We start from the raw sequence: 548 nt of genomic DNA on the forward strand, positions 1-548 counted from the left end.
CTATGTCTATGTCTATGTCTATGTCTATGTCTATGTCTATGTCTATGTCTATGTTCCAGAAACAACAAAGTACAACTTTATTCTTTGTTTTGAGGAAATGCCATGGAACATGTCCCACCTTCTCTTCATTCTTGTCTTTCAGCCACCCTGACCAGCTATTCTGCTGATTCTGCTGCAAAGCGGGAGGATGCCACGAAATACCTAGGCAATAGTTACCGTGGCAGCAGCAGCCTCCACCACTGGCAGCAGGAAGGTCAGCCAGTGGTGGCCCCCACTTCATCTTCATGTATGATAGCAGGACAGGGTCCCAACAAGAGCTCCCTGTACAGGACAGAGGACAACATGTCCGTGTCCACCTACAGCCTGAACAAGCTCCACCCAGACCGAGGCCCTGGCTCCGCCTACTCCTCTGGTTCTGTCCACTCAATCACCCTCAACCTCATCCCTCGCCCTAACTCAGTAGCAGGTAAGATGTGTGGATGTGAGTGAGTCATGTCCTGTGCTTCCACACACACACACACACACACACACACACACACACACACACA

The 548-nt window shown here is 50.4% G+C and overlaps 1 protein-coding gene across 1 annotated transcript; it reads left to right on the forward strand.

Moving 5' to 3' along the window:
* Positions 1 to 142: 142 nt before the first annotated feature.
* LOC106512731 (protein TANC2) lies at positions 143 to 466 on the forward strand (the record flags this gene model as incomplete). The annotated part of the gene is given in 1 exon segment (XM_014001283.1): positions 143 to 466. A coding segment is annotated over 1 exon segment (324 nt), but the record flags the coding sequence as incomplete, so codon positions are not given.
* Positions 467 to 548: the final 82 nt, after the last annotated feature.

This window comes from Austrofundulus limnaeus, unplaced genomic scaffold (assembly GCF_001266775.1).
Source record: "Austrofundulus limnaeus strain Quisiro unplaced genomic scaffold, Austrofundulus_limnaeus-1.0 Scaffold11129, whole genome shotgun sequence".
Taxonomy (NCBI): Eukaryota; Metazoa; Chordata; class Actinopteri; order Cyprinodontiformes; family Rivulidae; genus Austrofundulus; species Austrofundulus limnaeus.